General features: G+C 41.8%; 1 protein-coding gene across 1 annotated transcript; it reads right to left on the bottom strand.

Annotated features, from left to right (window-relative positions):
• Window positions 1-1,196: 1,196 nt before the first annotated feature.
• On the bottom strand, window positions 1,197-18,666 carry NDUFB7 (NADH:ubiquinone oxidoreductase subunit B7). Its single transcript, XM_077287155.1, has 3 exons — window positions 18,509-18,666; window positions 2,282-2,450; window positions 1,197-1,365 (listed from the first exon to the last, which is right to left on the bottom strand). Exons 1-3 carry the CDS (start codon window positions 18,597-18,599, stop codon window positions 1,281-1,283), a joined length of 345 nt encoding a protein of 114 aa, XP_077143270.1. The 5' UTR covers window positions 18,600-18,666; the 3' UTR covers window positions 1,197-1,280.
• Window positions 18,667-19,372: the final 706 nt, after the last annotated feature.

Here is a 19,372-nt window from a genome sequence, read left to right as displayed (position 1 = left end):
AACATTAGATTATATGTACCCTGATGGGAGTGTTTGATCGACTCTGCCATGAAAATCCAAAAACCTGGAGCATCTGAAATTTACATATAATGACCGTCTGATGTTGGGCTTCCATAGTTTCAATATATAATTTATTGACGCAACCCCTTTCACCAGCTGAAGCTCAAAGACCAGACATATTTCCACCTATTTTATTTATTCTTTTTAGTTGACGATTTTCCTCAAAAATAGACACCGCAAATCCGATTATTCAGAAACGTTTCTGCAGACATTTCTATGTACCTGCCGATTCAGGCGACCGTTCAGTATAGGCTGTCCTGTGTGTACATGAAGAATGTCACGACATCTGCTCATTACATGACTTGTATTCTGCATCTTCACCAGTTTATCCCTCTACAGGATGTGGCTTTACTCTCATTTGTCTCTGAGCTCGTGGGTGGTTAATACCTGCTGCGATGTCTCCCATACCCAGCGCACAGACATGAGTGATTCCTGCTTTACTGTCACAATACAGCACATTTTCAGAAGCAGTAGCTGCATGGAGGAAATTATACAGTACTGAGCAGTGTAGATGTGAATCCAGCACTGGCATCAGATAAAACACCTACTAAAAAGTAACATCACTGTCTGTGCATCTCTGCCTCCCTCTCTTACTTTGGACCCTACTTCTTCAATAAGTAGTTATAATCTGATCACTTAGTGAGCTGACAGCCTAACGCTGCATATACACATCTGTGTGTCACTGTCCGTAAATTACAGACTGGCCGTGGGTCATCCAACCCGAATTTAACAACTTCAAAGGCGTATATGAGGCTGTCAAATTCGGGTGAGGAGACCCGTGGCCAGTCCGTGAATCGGCTGTATGAATCCGGCCAAAGTGAGGCAGGAGAAATGGCTCATAAGTGGAGAAAGCAGATTTTTTTGATAAAGATATATTACAATGTTTCTTATGTTCACTTGAATGACTGATTTATGCAATGTTCTTTGTAGTAACACTAACCTTTTTAAGGCGGTTCACAAGTGGTTAATAATATTATTATTTATATATTGTTTTTATCTTTCCATTATATAAAGAAAATGTCCGTTTCTGTTTGTCCTCATCCACTTCTGATACCCGCCGTCTGCTGCGCACATGCACAGAACAGCTACATTACATACGCGATAGGATTCCCATGTAATGTCGGATGCACACATAATCTCACGCCGACAGACATCTTTATTTTAAAGAATTTACAATAATACTAATAATCTTTCTTCTGAAGATTGCGAGAAATTGGTCTTCATGCCCCCAGGCTCTCCTGTCTGCGCTTCGCTCTTTGGAACAGTCGCCGTTCTCTCTCGTATTGCTTCATTCGCTGGACATAACTAGGAGATAAAAGAAGAAGCAAAAAAAATTACAGAGAAAAATTTCCATAATCCGAAAATGAAGAAACCATTGAAGATTGTAGAGAATTACAGAAAATAGAGAATTGTCAGAAAGATAAGGCGACACAAGGAGCCCATGCCTGTTGTTCAATAATTTATATACTGCGGTCACTAGTGAGTTGTTAAAAAAGTGGGAATGGAGTTGTATTATTTACATTTTAATAATTGAAAAAAATATATACTTTTTTTTTTTGGACTATGAGATGCACTTTTTAGCAAGAAAAAAAATCTTGCTACAAAGTGAGTGTGTCTTATAGTCCTTCCTGATTACAGAGAGAATTGCTCCCTCTCCTCCTTTCCTAAACTGATCAATGTGATAGCTGTAGAGCAGGAGTGGAAGATACAGAAACCTGCGTGGAGGCAGTACATCCTGAGCAGCTAAAGAACCTTTCACCCAACTGACTCAAGAATAGAGGCAGTACATGGAGCAGTTCCAGTCACCGCTCGCTATTCAATCAACGCACTGTAATCACTTCCCGACACACTGCTTGATAGCTGCGCACAAGCTGCAGAGCAAGACGTCAATCAAAATGCCAGGGAGTGAATACAGCAGCGCTCACTGTATAGTGATTGCCGACTGTAGCGTCTCTCTGCACTGCCCTGATGACTGTTAAGCGAGAGGCTGCAGGGAGAAAATATCTTCATTTTCTCCTAGTACCTGCTGCTCCAGTAAGATGCTGCACAGGATCTAAATGCTACTTACCGCAGATTAACCCCCCCAAAAAACTGACTTGCTTGCTTTAAAATGCATCCTTTTTTTGTGTTACAATATAAAAACGTAAGAGCGTAAAACATTACCGAAGCGTGATGTGACATAGGCATAGCGTTAGGAGGGTGACGGCGGGACAATACTCACTCTTCGTGCTGGCAGTATTCCCATTCATGGCGCTCGTGTTTGCACCCAAATATGTTTGGCCACATGTCTCTCTTACACTTCATGAATGTGATGAGATGATGGGCGCAGTAGTCCCTCTGCTTCAAGGGCAGCTGTGCAAGGTTCATCTGCTCCTGGGTGGCCACCATCACTGAGAGACAAAGAAGCCGAAGGTGAAATTCCCAAACACAGAATCATATTCTAGATGTATGTAAGCGCAGCATTAACCCTTCACACTCTGCTCCATTCGTGTATGTGGTAGGGAAGTGGCGGGCACCGGAGCTGTGCCCATGCCGTGGGCCGTCCGCAGCCAGAGCCAGCAGTTACGTATAGCTGGACACCCAATGCAACTTACCAGGACAGCAGCCATGGGTCATCTCAGGTGTTTAACTCATTACATACAGTGAAAAAAAAAAATGATGCCAGAATTGCTTTTTCAGTTCATCCTTCCTTAAAAAAAAAAATGTGTTAAAAAAATGAATGTGCCTTAAAATGGTGTCAAGGTATTAAAGATAAAATAATGAATTTTATTAGACAATATTCAAGAAGTATCGTTTCTACTTGCGGAGAGTGACATGTTAAGTATGTCGAGGTGAGGAGACTTAAAGCCGCAATGCTCCTCTGGGAAATATGCAAATTGTCTGTTCAGAGAGGAAGAGGACTAGAACTCTAGTGCTTCCTCTCTGAAGAGACAATTTGCATATTTCCCAATGGAGCATTGCGGCTTTAAAGGGAACCTGTCACCCCTTTTTTTCGATTTTAAAATCGAAAAAAAAGGGTGACGGGTTCCCTTTAAGGCTATGTGCACACGTTGCAGAATTGTCGCGGAAATTTCCACGGCAATTCCGGAACTCCCTGCCGCGGGTAAAATGCATGCGGAATTGGCATGCGTATTCCCGCTAAACACTAGCATTTTGCAAGCGTTTTTAGCTTGCATCTAGCGTTTTGCAAGCAATCTGTAGCATCGCTTGGAAAACTGACTGACAGGTTGGTCACACTTGTCAAGCATAGTGTTTGACAAGTGTGACCAACTTTTTACTATTGATGCTGCCTATGCAGCATCAATAGTAAAAGATAGAATGTTAAAAATACAAAAAATAAAAAATATAGTTATTCTTACTTTCCGGCAGCCCCCGATCTCAGAAGCGCTCCCGGCGGCTTCTGTTCTCAGGGATGCTTTGCGCGAAGGACCTTTGTGACGTCATCCCAGGTGATTCGTGCAATGCATCCCTGGGAACGGAAGCCGCCATGTGTACCGCTGAGAGGCGGAAGGACTCCGGGGGCCATCGAAAGGTAAGTATATCCCTAATTTTTATTTTAATTCTTTTTTTTTTACAGGTATATGGTTCCCAGGGCCTGAAGGAGTCTCCTCTCCTCCAGACCCGGGTACCATCTGCACATGATCCCCTTACTTCCCGCATGGTGGGCATAGCCACATGCGGAAAGCGGATCAATGCATTCCTATCTGTGCGGAATCGCCGCGATTCCGCACAATGAATGAGCATGATGCATATTTTTCCGTGATGCGATTCCGCCACGGAAAAATACGCAGCCTTAGCACAGTATTGCTAAATCCCATTGAATTCAATAGGTTGTTTTGTGTATGCGTTTTCGCAGCGAAAAAACGGGGCAAAAACGCATACAATCTGCAATGTGTGTACAAAGCTTAAGTCTCCACACTTCGACATACTTAACATGTCACTCTCCACAAGGAGAAACGATACTTCTTGGATCCCGGTCAGACGCCTCTCACTCCGCCAAACCAGATCTCCACTGCACTGACGAGGGGCAGTACCCCAAAACACAGTGTCTGCAAATTGAGATTCTGGTTTGGCTTTTATCCTAAGTCATGTGACAAGGCTCGTTAAAGGGTCGACATTGACTGTTAGGATTGCTACTTCCAATAGGTGGCACTAGAGCTCTAGTCATCTTCCTCTCTGAAGAGACAATTTGCATTAGACAATATTAAAAATCCCATATAAAAAAGCAGAACTGCCGTTAAGGACGCCGAGCACTAAATGTCAGTAGGGAGCGGAAGGACGTCAAGTGAGATATGTGGTGGATAGCTGCACCGGGTAATTACAGGTCCAGTGACCTCCTATAGTAAATGCACCACCACAGTATGTACAAACATCAAGATGTGCAATATGACTACCTCAAAATAGCTCCTCACAAATTGGCCACTCCACAGGGTCAGTAGCCAAATCACCAGAATAACATGAATGTGAATACAGAATAAACAAGGTACACCAAACAAATGTGCAGTCCCCAAGAGCAGACCATGTTGAATTAAGGATACAGAGACCACCCTGATTCAAGTCTATGGATCCTGTGCCCACCGGTAAGGGTTGCAAGGAAGGTGACCATAAGGTAATATTACCTGTAGAGGAGGAATGTGCTCCAGGCGTCCCCTCACCCCGACGCGCGTTCGCCGCAACCTTGTTCCGAGGGCGTACCAACGTAAACTGTACCAATATAAACTACAAAATAAGCCGTCACACAGCTCCGCTGGTGGAAAAGTGTAGAACGTGCGACTTTCACAGGCTATGAAAATCAGTTTTGGGAGAGGTGCGATGACCAAAAAGCAGCAATTTTGGCATTACATTTTTTTCTTAACAGCATTTACCATATGAGATAAATAATTGTATAATTTGATATAAATGCAACAAAACCGGATCTGGAGAAAAGAGCGATGATCTGAACTTTGTTTTACTTACTTTTTTCATAATTTTATTTCTATGGTATTTGAGCCCAGTTTAGGGGAATGTGAACCTCCTTCACTATTGTAGTATATAGGGAAATGACTGATTGTTTATGAAGCCACAGACTGGGCTACGTTGTAGGAGCGAGTTAGAGGCAACCATTAGATCCCACTGGCTTCCTGCGATTGAGTTGTGGGAGCCAGAATAGTCACGCTACATAACTGCGCCATTTAAAGGGGATGTGTCATCAGAAAATGACTTACCACTCCAGAGTTGTTTTTTTTATTGCAGTGCTTCTAATCTCCTAGTTTTATACTTACCCGCTTCACCTTCTATCAGCACCGCTCCGGTCAGTCTTCAGCAGCAGTCTATAACAACTCTACAACAGCCTTCTTCCATCTCTCATAGTCTTGCATTTACAGCTTGTGATTGTTACTAGTGAGGGGTGGGTAAGGTGTTATCTGAGCATGCACGGGTGCTTCGGCGTGCTCAAAAAATATGTTCGATTCCCCGTGGCTGCATGTCTACCGGCTTTCCAACAGGCGCAAACCATGCATGGATTGTCCAACAAACAGGAAATCCCTGCACGTGTTGCAGCTGTCTAACAGCCATGAGACATGCAGGTGTGGGGACTCGAACATATTTTTCGAGCACGCCGAAGACACTCTGTTAGCACCCGAGCAGGGGCAGATAACACCTTACCCCAGCACGCTCGCTCATCACTAACCATTACCTTTGACTTCCGACAGTCAGAACTTGTGGACATAGGATAGGACAGGAGTGGCGCCTATAAAAAGTGAAGTGGTGGGTGAGTATAATACTACGGTCAGGCACTTAGATAAGAAGCACCGCTGGGATGAAAAAAAAACACTGGAGTGGCGCTTTAGATCAAATTTTTTGGACATATATATATATATATATATAAAAAACACCAAAAGAATCAACCTTCACACCAAGGCAAAAAAATAGAATAAAAACAATCTTTATTCCAATATAACACATATACATTAAAATCAATTGTTGGCAAGTAGGATGTTCAAGACACAGGACAAAGGTGGGTAACCCACAGTAGGAGCTCCATAATAAATATAAGTAAAATAGGCCTAAATAGAAACACATGTGCAGTTACTCATATATATTGCATATTACACATCATGGCAGTATATAGCAGCATAAGTAATATTGCTACTAAAGGCAAAGTAAGCCAGTAAAGTGCCAATGTGCCAGTAAGGTATAGAAAAATAATACACATGTGCAGTTACCCATATATATTACATATCATAACAGTAAATAGCAGAATAAATAATATAACTACTGAAGGCAAGGTAAGCCAGTAAAGTGTTAATGTGCTAGTGCAAACAGTAAATAAACAACATATATAATACAGGCAGGCAATCACATATATATATTTACCAGTAGGAGCTCCTGGGGACCCACCACACCCGACGCGCGTTTCGCACCGAAATGCTTCGTCTGGGGGTGGTTAGGTGTCCGCCAGCAATGTTATTTATATCTGACTGGCCCAATAAGATTGATGTTACAATTAAATTCTGATGAGGAACCGCTGAGAACGCATGCGCAATAGAACGACCCCTAATCAGCAAGAGGCAAATCCACACAAAAGACATACCAGCGTCGTAACACCAGCCAATAGGAAGCGCAGACGTAAAAACGAAAAACCGGATATTACATAGCGCCTAAGCGTCACATCCGGTACAACGTTATCCTAGACAACTAAGTTGCGTACTTGGTAACCGGCGTTTAGTATGACGTGTGCAAAAGACATCGCGATATCGCGAGATATTCAGCGTGACTTACGGCTGAAAGCTGCCCCAGCAGCCGATAATAGTAAACAATGAATGACGCTACACATGACGTCTACCAGAGGGCGTAATAGTCCAAAGCGCCATACGGGACCTCTAGTGTCCAGCCTCCATATTCATGGGAAAAAAAAGTATCCCGTCAGGATCGTGGATACCATAATAACCGTTGTACCGGATGTGACGCTTAGGCGCTATGTAATATCCGGTTTTTCGTTTTTACGTCTGCGCTTCCTATTGGCTGGTGTTACGACGCTGGTATGTCTTTTGTGTGGATTTGCCTCTTGCTGATTAGGGGTCGTTCTATTGCGCATGCGTTCTCAGCGGTTCCTCATCAGAATTTAATTGTAACATCAATCTTATTGGGCCAGTCAGATATAAATAACATTGCTGGCGGACACCTAACCACCCCCAGACGAAGCATTTCGGTGCGAAACGCGCGTCGGGTGTGGTGGGTCCCCAGGAGCTCCTACTGGTAAATATATATATGTGATTGCCTGCCTGTATTATATATGTTGTTTATTTACTGTTTGCACTAGCACATTAACACTTTACTGGCTTACCTTGCCTTCAGTAGTTATATTATTTATTCTGCTATTTACTGTTATGATATGTAATATATATGGGTAACTGCACATGTGTATTATTTTTCTATACCTTACTGGCACATTGGCACTTTACTGGCTTACTTTGCCTTTAGTAGCAATATTACTTATGCTGCTATATACTGCCATGATGTGTAATATGCAATATATATGAGTAACTGCACATGTGTTTCTATTTAGGCCTATTTTACTTATATTTATTATGGAGCTCCTACTGTGGGTTACCCACCTTTGTCCTGTGTCTTGAACATCCTACTTGCCAACAATTGATTTTAATGTATATGTGTTATATTGGAATAAAGATTGTTTTTATTCTATTTTTTTGCCTTGGTGTGAAGGTTGATTCTTTTGGTGTTTTGCATTTTTCCTTCATGGCAGTATACTAGGGATATTTATAGGAGTTTGTTTTGTCTTGTGTCTTAATCTAGGACAATATATAGATCCCGATTGATTATGGATTTTAGAAGCAGAGATGCCTCTAGAACTATACAAGCATCTAAAGTTTTTGGCGAGGGAGGTTCTCAGACACAGGAACCAGTACAAAAGACTGCATTAAAGAGAACTTTCAAAAATTTACTAAACCGCCGCACTCGGATATGGTGGAATAAAATGTCATTAGACAACTATATACTCAAAAATATTGTTCGGAGGGGTTTGAGAGTGCAAATCTTTCCCTCTTTTCCTGTGAATGATTTGACGTTTAGAAATCGATGGGAAGAAGCCTGTCATGTGTGTTCTATGACGTTTATGTCTATCCTGATTGATATTAATACAAAATCCATCAATGAATTGGGGCTGGAAATCGACGAGATTAATAATAAACTCCAGAAAGAGTGTACACAGGAGGAGCTTGATACGTTTAAGAAGGATGTAGATGCATCATGTGAGGAATGGGAAAAGACAATTGCGGCCAATAAGAACAAAAAATTCCTGAGGGATCTTCAGGATAAGAATGATAATAAAATCTATAAATGGAGCCATATGAATGCTCAAGAGAGAAGTGGGTCTATATTGGAAGCAGCCAGCACCTCCGGTACGGATTCATCTGCTTCATCCTCTAATGTGGGGGAGCAAAGTCATATGAGGTTTACCCAGAGGTGGAAGGATGACCGCCCCCGTAGGTATAATACAAGAAGGAAACCTCAGGTGGATTTGGATGAAGGGGATGGACAACCACAAAGGAACCAGATGAAGGTGATTAACTTATCAGATGTGGTGTTGACAAAGGCTCAGATAGGTGTTCTGAGTAGGGGGCTTACTTTTGCTCCTTCCTCAGCACCGGATCACTTTTCAATTCTTAAAGATCTACAACTTTTCACACGTAAGTTATACTTTAAGAGCCTATATAACCAACCACCCCATGTTGGACTTCCTCCCATAGAGACAGAAGAAGAGGTACTTCAGATCTTAGAGGATCTGGCACTGGAGGCGGATAGTACCAAGCAATATCCCAAATATCTTCTTCTAAAATCGAAAAAATTTCCACAAATTGGCACTATACCATCTTTGGACCTCTTTATTCAGCTGGTGATGAAGGAAGTTGAGTTGATTCCTGAGACCATTAAGAGTGACAACCTCAGCTTAGAAGAGAGACGAGCTCTCAAAGAACTGAGGGACTTAAAAGAGGTAATCATCAAGCCATCAGATAAAGGTGGGAATGTGGTGGTTTGGGCCAGGGTGGCTTATGAGAAAGAAATGGTGAGACAATTGAAAGATCCACTGTGTTATAAGAAACTCACGTTTAACCCTTTATCCAAATTCAGACATGAACTATCTATCCTCCTGGATGAAGCTGTGGAGACCGGTGTGCTATCATCTAAACAAAGGGATGGCCTTTGGAATGACGACCCAACGGTGGCATGTATCTACCTACTACCGAAGATTCATAAGAATCCAATGTCACCTCCAGGTAGGCCCATAGTGTCCGGGGTGGATAGTCTATGTGATTCACTATCTAAACTAATAGACTTCCACCTTAAGCCTCTAGTGGAAACACTACCGTCCTTTCTTAAGGACACTACGGACGTCCTATTAAAATTGGACGGATTACAACTTGAGGAAAATATGATGTTAGTCACCTGTGATGTCGAATCGCTTTATACCTCGATTCGACACCAGGATGGCCTTGAAGCGGCTTCTTTCTTTCTATCCAGTAGTGACCTGGATCGGGATTTGGTTTCTTTCCTGATTAGGGCTTTGGATTTCGTACTCACACATAATTTCTTTATCTTCCGGGACTCGTTTTTTCTCCAGATGCAAGGTACAGCAATGGGGGCGTCTTGTGCGCCCCCATATGCTAATTTATTTTTAGGACTATGGGAGCGTGACATCTTTCAGAGCAACCCCCATCCCTTGAGTCAGGGTGTGGTGTCATGGTGGAGATACATCGATGACATTCTGATGATATGGCAGGGAACCAAGGGGCATCTGGATGAGTACATTAATGTGTTGAATCTTAACACTAGGAATATTAAATTAACGTATAAGTGTGATAATCAACAGATTGACTTCTTGGACATCTCCATAAGTGTCGGGGACAATGGGAGCATCCACACAGACCTCTTTCGGAAAACCACTTCCGTTAACTCTCTCCTACATTCCTCCTCACAGCATCCACGCCATCTGATTAGGAATATCCCTACGGGACAATTCTTGCGTGCCAGGAGGATCTGCTCACAAGATGAATCATTCGAACGACAGGCCCAAGACTTATGGACACGGTTTAGGGATCGGGGATATGGAAAAAGGTCTATATGTCGGTCATACCAGAGGGCTTACCATAGTCAAAGGAGTACTCTTCTTCAGAAACAAGAAAGCACTAAGGACCAGGACCAGGTACGTTGCATTCTGGATTACAATTCTAGAAGCGAGGAGGTTAGAAGGGCAATTATCAAACATTGGCCAATATTGATGACGGATAGGACAGTTGCCAGGTGTATTGGGCCTTATCCATCAATCACCTATAGACGTGCATCTAACCTAAGGGACCAATTGGTACATAGTTATCATAGAGTCCCCGGCCCTAAATACATTTTTGGATCCAAAGGCCCCGCATGGGGTTGTTCCAACTGTGGTAAATGTGTGGCCTGCAGCAACATTGTGACTACTCGGAATTTTTTAAATTCCAAAAGAGACAGGGTATATCAGATCACGCATACCATTAATTGTACCACCAAGGGAGTCATATATCATGCCACATGCCCTTGTGGCTTGATTTATATAGGCATGACCACACGTGAACTCCGTAGGAGAGTACGTGAACACGTGTTGGATATTGAGGGCGCTGTCACTGAAACAGACACTTTCAAATTAAAACCAATCCCACGTCATTTCAAAGCCCTCCATGGATGTGATGCGACTGGATTACAAGTTAGGGGCATTGACAGGGTGTTCATTGGCCTTAGGGGAGGCAATTGGAAGAAGATGTTAGCCCAGAAGGAGGTCCGGTGGATCTATAAGCTCAGTACCCTTGCACCTTTGGGCCTAAATGAGTATAATAGTTTCTCCCCCTTCCTACCGAAATAGTATCAATACAACACTCTCTAGCCATATACTCAATGCGGTAGTGAGTTATCTCAAGTAGTTCAACTTTATCTCTAATGCAGTCCTGGGTTCTTTATGTTTTTATCATTTTTTTAGTATTTTTTGTCTTTTGGTTTTTTTGGTGTCTTTTATCTCTTCTTTTAATGTATTTATATATATATATATTTATCTTTCTGGTTCTCTAGGACTGTTGCACATGTCTGCAAGCGCCTCAATTGTGGATTCTTCGTTGGCATATGGATTGGATCTATTAATTTCATTATATTCTGTGTACATTATGTGCAGTTACTCATGCATTTTATTTTAGTGTGTGTGTTTTTTTTTTTTTTTTTTTTTTTTTAAAAATAGATTTTTTTATATCTCACGTCTCACTTGGTTATTACACACATACTTTACACATAAGTGTTTTAGTTTTTTCTTATTGATAATAAATAATAAAACATTAGAGATAAAAATTGGTTACTGTGCCATTTGGTCACTGTTTATATGTTCTTACGTAGGATCAAATGTACTTGTACAATATATGATACCTTGATAATTGTTTTTTGTTGTTTGTTTAATTAATAATTCCTCCTGTTATAGGTCTTTTTTCACAGCGCACTCTTTCACCATACAGAATAGTCACACAAATATAGAAAAAATGAGACGGCACTGACTATAAGAGGCGTACTGCAGACTGTCACAACGGTGCCTTTGATATATCCCAATGGATTAAGCAACCTTATAATCCGGACTCCGGGTGCTCCTCTGGAAACAACAAGTGTGCATAATGTCTATATAAGAAATTTGAGGGCACTCACCAATCTTCATAGAAAACGTCCTTTATTAATAAAATCTAACACATAAATTCATAGCCGGAGTCGATGGAGCCGTAGCTCATGTGAGCAGGGGGGATCACGGACGACGGCCGTTTCGCGCTTGTGCCTGCGCTTCTACGGGTCAACATACAAGGGTAAAGTGGCGGAAATATAATGCCGACTCCAGCACCTCCCCCTCCACCAACACCCTCCCACCATCATAAAATACATTCAAAATAAAAGCACATTTAAAATAGCATATCAAAACACATTATACATTCATCTTCAATCTGTGCTGATTTATATTGCTCTTAATCAAATTAAATCACTCTTCCTCTAGCAAAGCGCCATCTATTCCGGAATCTATCTGTTTATACATCTCTGTTGCTACATTTATTATTAATTACAACTCTATTACTCCTTAATCACCCAAATTCTATGAACCTACAAGAAGATGGACATATCGATCTTATCGTTAAATCCCAGCGGTCCCAGCGCATTACTGCGCATGATCCATTTTGCCTCACGCCGTAACAGCGCATTATTCAAATCTCCTCCTCCCGGTGGCAGACTAACTCTTTCGATTCCCGCAAAAGTGAGGTACTCTGTCTTACCTTCATGTTTCTCAATCATATGAGTGATTAACCGCGGTACCCCCTTCCCAGTTATTATCGATCTACAGTGCTCACGAAACCGCACAAACATGGGTCGGATGGTTTTCCCGATGTAATAATATTTACATGGGCAAAATAATACATAAACAACATGGTCTGATCTACAAGTGATGAAATCACATACCGTATGCTCCACTGCTCCCATACGTATTGTCCGATCTATCATATGTTGATTACAGAAGGAACAGTGACCGCATCTAAAGTTTCCTCTAGGTGCGGTGGTATTCAGCCAATTACTACTAGGTTTCAGAATGCGGTTTCTCACCAATTTATCTCTCAGTCTTACACTGCGTTTGTTAGCTATTAAAGGACCTCTGGCTACGACGTCTGCTAGTTCTTTATCACGCCCCAGGATGTGCCAGTTCTTCTTAATTGCCAAACGTATATGCTGATCCATATTACTATATGTAAAACTGAAGGTAAATCTTTTTTCTTTCCTACTCTTTCGTTTCTCTACCGCATCAGTCCTATTATTTCTTCTTTCATCTACCACCCTATCCCTCGCTGCTGCCAACATTCTATCTGGATAGCCCCTCTGTTTAAATCTCTGGATCATTTCCTCAGATTGTCTCACAAATCCTTCTTCAGTATTATTAATTCTATTCACCCTAAGCAATTGGCTCCGAGGTAATGCTTTTTTTGTATGCGCTGGGTGGAAGCTGTCATAATGTAACATGGTATTTGCTGCCACTGGTTTCCGATATAATGATGTACAAATTTCCTCTCCTTTAATTTCTACCAGAACATCCAGAAATTCCAGTTTCTGTCCCCCAAATACTGATGTGAAGGCCATATTCATTTGATTATTTGTATTAAGATATGCCACGAAGTTACTAAATTCTTCCTTTGTCCCATCCCAAATTATTATTATGTCATCTATATATCTTAAATAGAATTTAATATGTCGCAAAAAACCATGATCATTCGAATAAATATATTTCTCTTCAAAGAGACCCAAAAAGAGATTGGCGAAAGTACATGCTGCCGGAGTCCCCATCGCAGTCCCCACTTGCTGCACGTACCAGTCATCCAAAAACATAAACGCATTGTGAGTCAGGATAAATTCCAGCCCTTCACAAATGAATTGAATGAAATCATGACTTTTATCTGTGGTGCACAAAATCTGTCCAACAGCCTCTACTCCCATCTTCTGAGGAATCCGAGTATATAGGCTTTCTACATCTATGGAAGTTAACGAATAACCTTCCTGCCATACAAATTCCTGAATATTAGATAGAAAAGAATTTGTATCTTTGCAATAAGCTGGGATATCCTTCAGAAGTGGGCGCAATAACCAATCAATGTACTGGGACAGGGGCTCTGTGAGCGACCCTATCCCAGACACGATCGGCCGCCCGGGGGGGCTGTGAACAGATTTGTGCACTTAAGGATTATGATACCAGTGGGGTCTGGTGGGGAACTCCGGCAGCAATTTTTCTGCTTTCTTTTGAGTTATAATACCCAGTTGTACATATTTTCTCAAGAATGTCCTCAATTCCGCTTTATATTTATTTACTGGGCTTCCTACCAACTTCTTATATACTACTCCATCTGACAACTGTCTTTCTGCTTCGGCGACATAGTAAGATCTGGGCAATAAAACTGTTTTTCCCCCCTTATCTGCCGCCCGCACTATTGTATCCTCCCATGAACATATTTCTCGCATGGCTTTCCTTTCTTCCGACGACAGATTATTATGGGGTCTCTTATAGATCAATGCCTCGACATCTTTGATTACTAGGGCTTCAAATAAATCTACCAAATTACCAGGTGAAACTGCTGGCATAAATCTGGATGGTACTCCACCTGTAAACGGGGTTGAAATCTCACTGTCCTGTTCAATAACCTCATCATTACAATCATTAATACCCAATAACAGTCTAGCTTCTATTCCCAAATCTGCTAGAGCTCCTGTCCCTGCCATAAAGCCTAAAGGTCCAATTGTACAAGGACTCTCCCCTTCTACAGCATTACTGGCCGAAGCTTTATTGTTAAAAGTTTTGAAAAGATGTATTTTTCTAATAGATTTAAACAACTCAATTTTAAACTCAGTTAAATCAAAATCTTGGGGGATACAAAATCCTAAACCTTTCGACAGCAGCGAGGAATGGGCTGCAGTCAGGGTATGGTCAGTAAGATTAATCACTGTGTCTTCCACTGGGGAGATTAATATCTCCGATTCCAAGCAACATGTTTCCGCTTGTGTTGCCTGCTTATTCCTGCTCTTCCTTCTCCCCCTCCTGCTCTTTCTCCTAAAGGGGTCGACACTGCCGGTGTTGTCGTCTCTGCAGCTTGTAAAAATTCCACAGACCCAGCTGACGTTCCTGCCCCATCACTTAGACTAGATTCAGACTCGGTTGTAAGGTATTCTTTCCTGCGGTAATTCTTTGATCTATTCTCGTTTCTATTCCTCCAATTAGCGGTATTTCTTTCTCTATTTCTGTTGTCTTTAACGCTGTTCCAGGTAAATATACGTCCTGTCTCAAAGTCCATTTTATCTCGGACGAATTTGTCCTTTTTCCTTTGTTTAACATTCACTTGAATCGGTGTAAGTTTATTATCTAATTTTTTACTGAACGCAGACCATTGATTATCAGATAGTCTAGATTTCAGTTCTGCTTGAGTCTTTGTTAATTCCTCATTCAATTTATGTTTTTGGATGACTGGTACGTGCAGCAAGTGGGGACTGCGATGGGGACTCCGGCAGCATGTACTTTCGCCAATCTCTTTTTGGGTCTCTTTGAAGAGAAATATATTTATTCGAATGATCATGGTTTTTTGCGACATATTAAATTCTATTTAAGATATATAGATGACATAATAATAATTTGGGATGGGACAAAGGAAGAATTTAGTAACTTCGTGGCATATCTTAATACAAATAATCAAATGAATATGGCCTTCACATCAGTATTTGGGGGACAGAAACTGGAATTTCTGGATGTTCTGGTAGAAATTAAAGGAGAGGAAATTTGTACATCATTATATCGGAAACCAGTGGCAGCAAATACCATGTTACATTATGACAGCTTCCACCCAGCGCATACAAAAAAAGCATTACCTCGGAGCCAATTGCTTAGGGTGAATAGAATTAATAATACTGAAGAAGGATTTGTGAGACAATCTGAGGAAATGATCCAGAGATTTAAACAGAGGGGCTATCCAGATAGAATGTTGGCAGCAGCGAGGGATAGGGTGGTCGATGAAAGAAGAAATAATAGGACTGATGCGGTAGAGAAACGTAAGAGTAGGAAAGAAAAAAGATTTACCTTCAGCTTTACATATAGTAATATGGATCAGCATATACGTTTGGCAATTAAGAAGAACTGGCACATCCTGGGGCGTGATAAAGAACTAGCAGACGTCGTAGCCAGAGGTCCTTTAATAGCTAACAAACGCAGTGTAAGACTGAGAGATAAATTGGTGAGAAACCGCATTCTGAAACCTAGTAGTAATTGGCTGAATACCACCGCACCTAGAGGAAACTTTAGATGCGGTCACTGTTCCTTCTGTAATCAACATATGATAGATCGGACAATACGTATGGGAGCAGTGGAGCATACGGTATGTGATTTCATCACTTGTAGATCAGACCATGTTGTTTATGTATTATTTTGCCCATGTAAATATTATTACATCGGGAAAACCATCCGACCCATGTTTGTGCGGTTTCGTGAGCACTGTAGATCGATAATAACTGGGAAGGGGGTACCGCGGTTAATCACTCATATGATTGAGAAACATGAAGGTAAGACAGAGTACCTCACTTTTGCGGGAATCGAAAGAGTTAGTCTGCCACCGGGAGGAGGAGATTTGAATAATGCGCTGTTACGGCGTGAGGCAAAATGGATCATGCGCAGTAATGCGCTGGGACCGCTGGGATTTAACGATAAGATCGATATGTCCATCTTCTTGTAGGTTCATAGAATTTGGGTGATTAAGGAGTAATAGAGTTGTAATTAATAATAAATGTAGCAACAGAGATGTATAAACAGATAGATTCCGGAACAGATGGCGCTTTGCTAGAGGAAGAGTGATTTAATTTGATTAAGAGCAATATAAATCAGCACAGATTGAAGATGAATGTATAATGTGTTTTGATATGATATTTTAAATGTGCTTTTATTTTGAATGTATTTTATGATGGTGGGAGGGTGTTGGTGGAGGGGGAGGTGCTGGAGTCGGCATTATATTTCCGCCACTTTACCCTTGTATGTTGACCCGTAGAAGCGCAGGCACAAGCGCGAAACGGCCGTCGTCCGTGATCCCCCCTGCTCACATGAGCTACGGCTCCATCGACTCCGGCTATGAATTTATGTGTTAGATTTTATTAATAAAGGACGTTTTCTATGAAGATTGGTGAGTGCCCTCAAATTTCTTATATAGACATCTTTCACCATACACTTTTGCTTTATTCACATCTTTCGGTCCTTTTGCCTTTTAGTCATATTCTGTTTGCAGCTATTATGGTATCCACGATCCTTACGGGATACTTTTTTTTCCCATGAATATGGAGGCTGGACACTAGAGGTCCCGTATGGCGCTTTGGACTATTACGCCCTCTGGTAGACGTCATGTGTAGCGTCATTCATTGTTTACTATTATCGGCTGCTGGGGCAGCTTTCAGCCGTAAGTCACGCTGAATATCTCGCGATATCGCAATGTCTTTTGCACACGTCATACTAAACGCCGGTTACCAAGTACGCAACTTAGTTGTCTAGGATAACGTTGTACCGGATGTGACGCTTAGGCGCTATGTAATATCCGGTTTTTCGTTTTTACGTCTGCGCTTCCTATTGGCTGGTGTTACGACGCTGGTATGTCTTTTGTGTGGATTTGCCTCTTGCTGATTAGGGGTCGTTCTATTGCGCATGCGTTCTCAGCGGTTCCTCATCAGAATTTAATTGTAACATCAATCTTATTGGGCCAGTCAGATATAAATAACATTGCTGGCGGACACCTAACCACCCCCAGACGAAGCATTTCGGTGCGAAACGCGCGTCGGGTGTGGTGGGTCCCCAGGAGCTCCTACTGGTAAATATATATATGTGATTGCCTGCCTGTATTATATATGTTGTTTATTTACTGTTTGCACTAGCACATTAACACTTTACTGGCTTACCTTGCCTTCAGTAGTTATATTATTTATTCTGCTATTTACTGTTATGATATGTAATATATATGGGTAACTGCACATGTGTATTATTTTTCTATACCTTACTGGCACATTGGCACTTTACTGGCTTACTTTGCCTTTAGTAGCAATATTACTTATGCTGCTATATACTGCCATGATGTGTAATATGCAATATATATGAGTAACTGCACATGTGTTTCTATTTAGGCCTATTTTACTTATATTTATTATGGAGCTCCTACTGTGGGTTACCCACCTTTGTCCTGTGTCTTGAACATCCTACTTGCCAACAATTGATTTTAATGTATATGTGTTATATTGGAATAAAGATTGTTTTTATTCTATTTTTTTGCCTTGGTGTGAAGGTTGATTCTTTTGGTGTTTTGCATTTTTCCTTCATGGCAGCATACTAGGGATATTTATAGGAGTTTGTATATATATTGCAAAGTTTATTTTTTCCAGAATCTGTATTAACAATAAAAACGTTATGATGTTGCGGTTTTCACACTGGGGCTTTTTTTTAGACTCCTAAGTCCCATCATTTTAGGAAGAGTTTCCAGAGGTCTCATTATCATCAGAGCCAGGGTCACATGACCAATTGCTCCCATTCTGCTAATCACACTCTGATCAGAGAAAAGAAAGTTCTGTTATGTCAGTCCATGAAAATCGGATGTCAGCAGACGGCGGTCACATTTTTTCACCTGAGTGGGCCCGCGTCATCCGATTAGTGCTTGCTGACTAGTCTGGAGACGCTGTCAGGCAGCCGTCATATTAAGACGTGAAAAAAAGGCGCAAAACGGAACATCACAACACGAAACACAACAGTCCACACAGTCAGGTCATTGCTCCGCACAGGGGCTGCGTACACTGAGCACTGCTCACTCACATGAAGAACACATCATTCTGGCCCCCAGCAGTGACCCTCACGTACCCCTCTCCTCGAACGGCTCCCCCACAGGACTGGCCGGCATAGTCTTGGGGTCCGGATCCCCCCGTAAGCTCCTAGTCAGATTGCCACCCATCTTTGCGGCCACCCGAGGGTCACCTCCGCAGCTACCAACCAGATAGACGTCAATTTTTTTTTTCACGTCCACTTGTGTAATCCTTTTTTTACTCCAGTTGAGGACTCATTTTAGAGAAGACATTACCCGTAGAGAATAATTATATTTAGCCTCCGGAAACATGGCCGCCGGGGTAAAATCAATGCAGCCTCCTGCAGACATATTAGTGGGTAGGCGGTACGACATGCGTCTTGACGTCATTCTTCAGCGTAACTCGATAATAGAGTTCTAAATCCGGGGTAGAGCGCTGTTGTCTTTTAGCTGGAGACCCTGCAGCGACACATTTGGTTGGTGGTGTGTATTGCAGGTCTGTAATGTTTTCTGTGTGTAAGAAGTCGCCATTTTGTGTTTATTGTCGTTGAGTTCACGTCACATCCTCATGAGCTGTGAGCCGCCATTGTATTATCTGGTCACTCATTAAAGCACTGCATTTTTACGTTTTATTCATATTTTTTGCTCCTCCATTTTTGTCATTCTCCACATGAGTTTTTTTACCCCGCACATAGTGTTGCTGTAAGGAATACTGAATATTTATTTCTAACAAACTGCACCCTTCCTTGTGAAAATTCCACAAAAAGCCCTTTATCCCTGAGAGTGCAGTGTAACCACCAAGCCCTGTACCGTCAGTGTGATGTAACCGCTTAGCCCTGTACCGTCAGTGGGATGTAACCGCCTAGCCCTGTACCGCAGTGTGATGTAACTGCCTAGCCCTGTACCGTCAGTGTGGTGTAACC

The sequence above is a fragment of the Ranitomeya variabilis genome, chromosome 2 (genome assembly GCF_051348905.1).
Source record: "Ranitomeya variabilis isolate aRanVar5 chromosome 2, aRanVar5.hap1, whole genome shotgun sequence".
Lineage (NCBI taxonomy): Eukaryota > Metazoa > Chordata > Amphibia > Anura > Dendrobatidae > Ranitomeya > Ranitomeya variabilis.
The sequence above is the reverse complement of the archived record's forward strand: the minus strand, read 5'-3'. Positions and strand labels throughout refer to the sequence as shown.